The following is a 5,631-nucleotide window of genomic DNA, read 5'->3' on the forward strand; positions in this document are numbered from 1 at the left end:
AACAATCATTCCCATCATAGCTACATCCATTTCCTGATATTTAATGAAGAAAACAACAAGCTTCGCCCAAAATAATGAGACATAAAAAGTGTTTAACTAAACTGCATAACACGTTCCAAGGTGATTGCAATATCCATTTCTCATTCGATTTCAACCAAGTGCGCATTTCATTCAATTGTCTCCCGATGTGTGTGTGTGTGTGTGTGTGTGTGTGGATGGATGTGAGCTAACCCTTAAATGGTTTTACAGCCCTTAGCCCTCAGGGCCCCGTGGGTTTCTGGAATGTGGTACAAAAAGTAGAAAGATGGCCAATTTGCACGGGAGGAAACACCTGCCGCCAGCTCACCGGATGAGCTAGACAACGAGTAGTAGCAGCAGCAGCAGCAGCAGCAGTTCATATGTGTTCATATGCACATCAATTAGCTCTAATCAAACAAAATGACAGTCCCATCCTCGACACTCCTCGAGTTTTGGCACGATCTCTGTCTCTTCTTGTGACCTGTTTTTCTCTACCACCAACGGCGACGTTCCTTAGAAGCGGCACCGTGGAGAATCAGCAGCAGCTCTCCGCATTACTCCACGCGGTTCGGGCCCCGGGAAGCACTCGCTCGAATATGAATATTGTACCTTGCATTATTGAGTGAACTCGCCTACATAAAATTTCATATTCATGGCAAAGTGATATTATTAAAGTTAATTACAGTGGTTGGAGGGAGGGCGACGGCAACGGAAGGTGGCGTGTTAGTGCGTGATGTGGAGCAGCGGAGCAGCGGATGTTTTGCTGAACCGAGCAAGAGGTGGCCACGGCGACACCGAACGGGCGACATGACTTGGTGCTCCGTGAAAGGACCTCTTTTCTTAACGGGCCCTTGTTGTTGCTGTTGTTGTTATTGTCGGTTGGTCTCGTCTTTTGATGGGGTTAGAAGGCGAATCCAAGGGGAGTGGGAGATGATCCTTCTTCTGTTGTCCTGGCTGCTGATGATGCTGCTGCTGCCGCTATTTGCTGGCACCGGAACGTGAATCATTGGATCCCAGGCCTTTTAAGACGTGCTGTGGATGGGTTCGCTTTATATTGTTGTGCTCTTAGTCTCACTTGGGTCGCTTCGTGCCGGGAGCGTTAGTATTCTAATAAATTTGAAGGTTTTGGCCGGCCTGGTCGGCGGTCGCGAAGGTTCGTGGCATTCTTCGTGTCTGTCGTGTCAGGGCCGGCACGGTCCCAGCTGTGAACATGGCCAAACATGCCTTTGCCGTTTTGCAGCGGGCAAGAGATTTGACCAATGTTAATTGAAGCCAATGTGTTGTGCTGTTCATCTTCAAACCATTTCCCAGCGTAGTCCCAGTCATAGCCTCCTTCGCCAGCGTAAAATCATAACAACAAGACCCTTGTTGAATGCTGGTTCCACTTTGACCGGACTAATTTGGTGTTTCTCCTGGGAGCCGTAAATAGCAGACAGACAGACAGTCAGAGACCAGGAGGTTGGGAGAGGCAGAGTGGCATAAATGGTCCGCGCACACACCGCACCGGAAGATTTATGCTTCGACTCGAACATTCGGCACGGTGGAAGAGATTCTTTCGGGTATTTGCCGTTCATACTAGGGGACTGACTGTTCTATCAATCAAACAGCACACTTCTGGCTTCTGGATCAACTTCTTATGCTTAATGGAGTGCTTTGCTTCAGCTTGAGGAGCCTGTTTTTTCGGGGTGAGATTTTGGCAAAAACCGAAAACAACTCACTGCTCTTCAACAAGCTCTTCAAAGGCTACAACACAACAAAGTCCTTTTCTATTTTGCACTCTCGATCGAGCTGCGGCTCATCGTGATACGCCTCATGAATCTCTCGTGGCATGCTTTTAAGCTGTTTTTTTTGTTCCGTGGTGGGGGGGAGGGCGCAAGATTAATGCGGAACGCCTTTGGCCCCCCGGGGGTTTCTCAAAAATGCTGAAGCGAAGATGGTTACCGAAGGCTACCGACCACCTATGAAAAATTGACACTAGAACAATAACGGGAGAGCAGAAAGAAACGAACAGGGAAAAAAAAAACACTCCTGAGAACAATAACGATGCAAGGAGAAAGGATAAAAACGATGAACCTCACCGTACCACAACCACTAACGCTCGTCCACTACCGACCGACGGTTTTCTCTACTCATTTTCCGGAATCGCTTCCCCCGGACAGCATGCATCAGCATTTGCCCCACACTCGTTCGTCGTTGTTCCATCGCTTTTCATTCGTTTTTGAATTAATGCACCATCGTGTGGTGGTAGCAGCAGCAACTGCAGCAGCAGCAGCAGCAGCGAACCAATTTGAGTGTTTCTCCCGGAGACGGAGAAAAACTTCAACTATAGGGTGCACAAAACGGGGCCATGCAGTGCAATGTATGGACGTTTGGGGAACGAGCTATCACCTTGGGCGAAAATTATAGCCGCCGTGAACGCGCGCGCTCGCCTAAGTGGCGGTCAAAAAGGCGTTGCTTTCTATTAGCGACCGGGCATTATTTCAGTTTCTCGAGACCCCCTCGACCACCTCTTTTTGGACGTCGATTCGGACGCTTTGCTAACAGTTCCGGCGAGGATGGTGCAGAAAACAAGAAGAAAATAAACGATATCGTTGGGGAAAAAGAAACAGAAAAAGGGTCCGAGAAGGGAAGGAATTTAAAAAGAATCCACCGTATTTTCCCCCCTCCCCCTTATCCTGCATTCGCTTCCATTCGCTTCTGCCTGTTCTGAATCATCATCCATTTGCGGGAGCTAAATTAAAAGAACGGCCTGTTTTTTTTTTCGGGTGATGCTTTCAGGATCAGGGTAGAGAGCAGCAGCAACACTACTATCGCATCGTCCTCGATCGTTTTCCGTTTCTCGGGAAGCGTTTCTGTTATGTGTTGGCTGGCTGCAATTTGCTTAAACGAACAATCGGGCTTCGTTCCCTTCTTTTTTACAAGACTGGCCGACGCGTGGCCGTGTCCTGCGTTTCGTCTTCCTTTTTGCCTTGGTTCCATACTGCGGAACCGTCGGCCCCGTGCCAGATTGCCAGAGCAGTGTTATGGGCGCTGGGAAAAATCGCTTGGCCGTTCCTGCTACATCGATCAGTCAGTCAGTAATTTAAGCGTTTTTAAAATTGGTTTTAATTGAACAATTAATTTGAACTCCATCAGCCGGCTGTTTTGGAAGGCAGCCAGGCAGCCAGCCGCTGGTCCACTGGGTGCAATAATGCAGTGCTGCCGTGAGATGCAACGGAATGGAATGTAAGGTTTCCACCGTCGGTTTTGTGTTTCTGATTTATAATTTTACGCGATATTTTACGAGTGTGTTTTTTTAGATTCTGATTATGATTCCCTAGCAGCTGGAGCTCATTAGTTGGTAAAGTATAATACAATTCTTTATTGCATATTCTTTGGAAACCTCAGCAAACAGCCCAAGGGCTCTAATGTCAAATAAGCAGAAACTACTGCAATGATGTGGAATACTAAATTTGAACGTTTCACAATCGCTTTTCCGAACTCTCCATCTCTCTCGAATACTGGCAGCACTCATTATTGCTTTTGTGACTTTGGTGTGGTTTTTGGGTTGGGAAAGTGCAAATATTGTCTGCCCTTTTCCGCGTGTAAACCATATTAACTACCGGACATGCAGCATTCCGAGGTGCATATCGTCCCTAGCAACATAGGCTTGCCTCGATCTTCTCTCGCGCTATGTTGCGGGCCGGATTGCTTGACCGACCGATAGGCACATCGCGCCACTTACAGACCGAACATGCGGTGGGTGCGTGGATGAAAAGAAGCATTAAAATTCAATTGAAATTTGCATATCAAATTATTATGAAATTGTAAAACATATTTCCAATTTTTCGCTCATTAATAATGAAAAATACTAAAAAAGTGTACGGCAGCGCCACGTCACGACACGACGACACGATACCAAGCGATAAATGGAAGGGTGGGTGTTTGGGTGGGTTGATTATTCATTTGTGCCCATTCCGCGCGTGGCGGTCCCGTTGCGATGCGTGTGCCCATCGATGGTGGTGGTGGTCTCTGCTGGCGATCGCTAGTCGCTCTACTGCTTAATGCTTTGTGGTGGTGGTGGTGGTAGTGTGTGGCCTGTTAGTTTTCCTGGTTAGATACGCGGCGTTGTTTGTGTTGACGGCGGGCTGCATTTTATGTTTGTCACCCTCCCGTTTTTACATGGTGAAGGTGGCGATGGAGACGATGGAGACGATGGCGGTGATGGCGGCGACAGCAACACAACGAATCGGTCCGCATTTTGTGCTTTATTTGCTCCGCAGTTCATTAGCGGGGTCGCCTGCAAGCGTAAACTCGATTTTCCGATCAATCCACCCTCCTATTTGCCACCCTACCCCTCTCTCGGAGTACACAGGGTTTGGCCACCACACCATGAGAGGGGTCACTATTAAGTTAAGCGAAACTAATATGAACAGCCCCCAAACCAACAAATGGTGACAATTATTATTGCTTTCGTTGACTTTTCCGCGGTGGGTGATCGACAGGTTTTAGGGGGGGGTGGCAGGTCAGCAGGGGGTGTTAGTTTGGAACCCCCTCTCCTCCTCTCTCTCTCTCTCAACCCATGATACCACCACCATCAACAAGCGATCCCCACGGGGAAGCGATGATTAGTTACGACGCGAGTTGGTGGCCGTCTGTGGGTGGGGGTGTGCGGGCGTTTTTGGGTGGCAAAAAGGGCTTACTAACCTACCCTCTCTCGCACCGCAGCACCCCACACCGCAACACCATCATTTCGCGCCCGGAAATCGATGATGCGTTGCAAATAATCAAATGTATGCATGAAAAATTTGTTATTTAGATTGGTGCCCCCGGGGAGGGGTGCGCGGGAATTAGTTTATGCTCATGCACCCCGGACCAGAGCCAGGGCCCGGTCCTGGGCCCGGTCCCGCGAGGCTACTCGGTAAATCCCGCATCCAGTGGACGGGAAAGTCCGTTTTGTGATTCCCAGCACGCTTTGACCGCGCGTCACGCTCGCGCGCGGTGCTCTCTCGTGGTGCTTGTGGCCCGGTGATCTAAGTAGCCTCATCTCACCACCACGAAAGGAGCGGCGAACCACCACCATCCGGTCGGGGGAAGGGGGTGCGATTGGTCGTTGGGACGCTGACTGGCCGGATGAATTCCGAAATTAGCTGAATGACTCTCGGACTCGGACTCGGACGTTCGGGTTCGGGCGATTGCACGTGATTTTCGCGCGCGCCCAGTCCCGTGGTGCCATGTTCCTTCCCCCCGGGGGGGCACTCGATAAATTTTCCACCTAATTAGATTACGGTTCATTTAAATATCAATGCATTCAGCGAGAGATGGTGCCCCGTTCCCACTCACCGGTGCAGCTCGTGAAGCGAGGGTGGCCGCGAATTAGATCTGTTTTGATGGTGCTTGTTTGGATGCCATTTCTTTCGCGCTGATACCGTATGGTCGTGTCAGTCCGTGGGGAGGGCGAGGCCGAGCCGCAGGGAAGGCACTGAATAGCGCATTTGATTTTGCCATTTCTGCATTCGACATGGCCACTGGTGCTGGTGAAATGCCGGGATCCATGTTTTGTACTTTAACAGCTAATTACACCAATGCAGTGCATTAGAAGGTTGTTGGTTTTGTTTGTTTTATTCAAATTGT

The 5,631-nt window shown here is 49.4% G+C and overlaps 1 protein-coding gene across 1 annotated transcript in view; it reads right to left on the minus strand.

Annotated features, from left to right (window-relative positions):
• Positions 1-252: 252 nt before the first annotated feature.
• LOC125959580 (probable serine/threonine-protein kinase kinX) overlaps positions 253-5,631 on the minus strand; it is a 9,807-nt gene continuing 4,428 nt past the window's right edge. Inside the window, exon 3 of the mRNA XM_049692406.1 lies at positions 253-277. Coding sequence (XP_049548363.1) covers positions 253-277 — 25 coding nt within the window. The remainder of the gene's footprint in view (positions 278-5,631) is intronic.

The sequence above is a fragment of the Anopheles darlingi genome, chromosome 2 (assembly GCF_943734745.1).
Source record: "Anopheles darlingi chromosome 2, idAnoDarlMG_H_01, whole genome shotgun sequence".
In the NCBI taxonomy this organism is placed as follows: domain Eukaryota; kingdom Metazoa; phylum Arthropoda; class Insecta; order Diptera; family Culicidae; genus Anopheles; species Anopheles darlingi.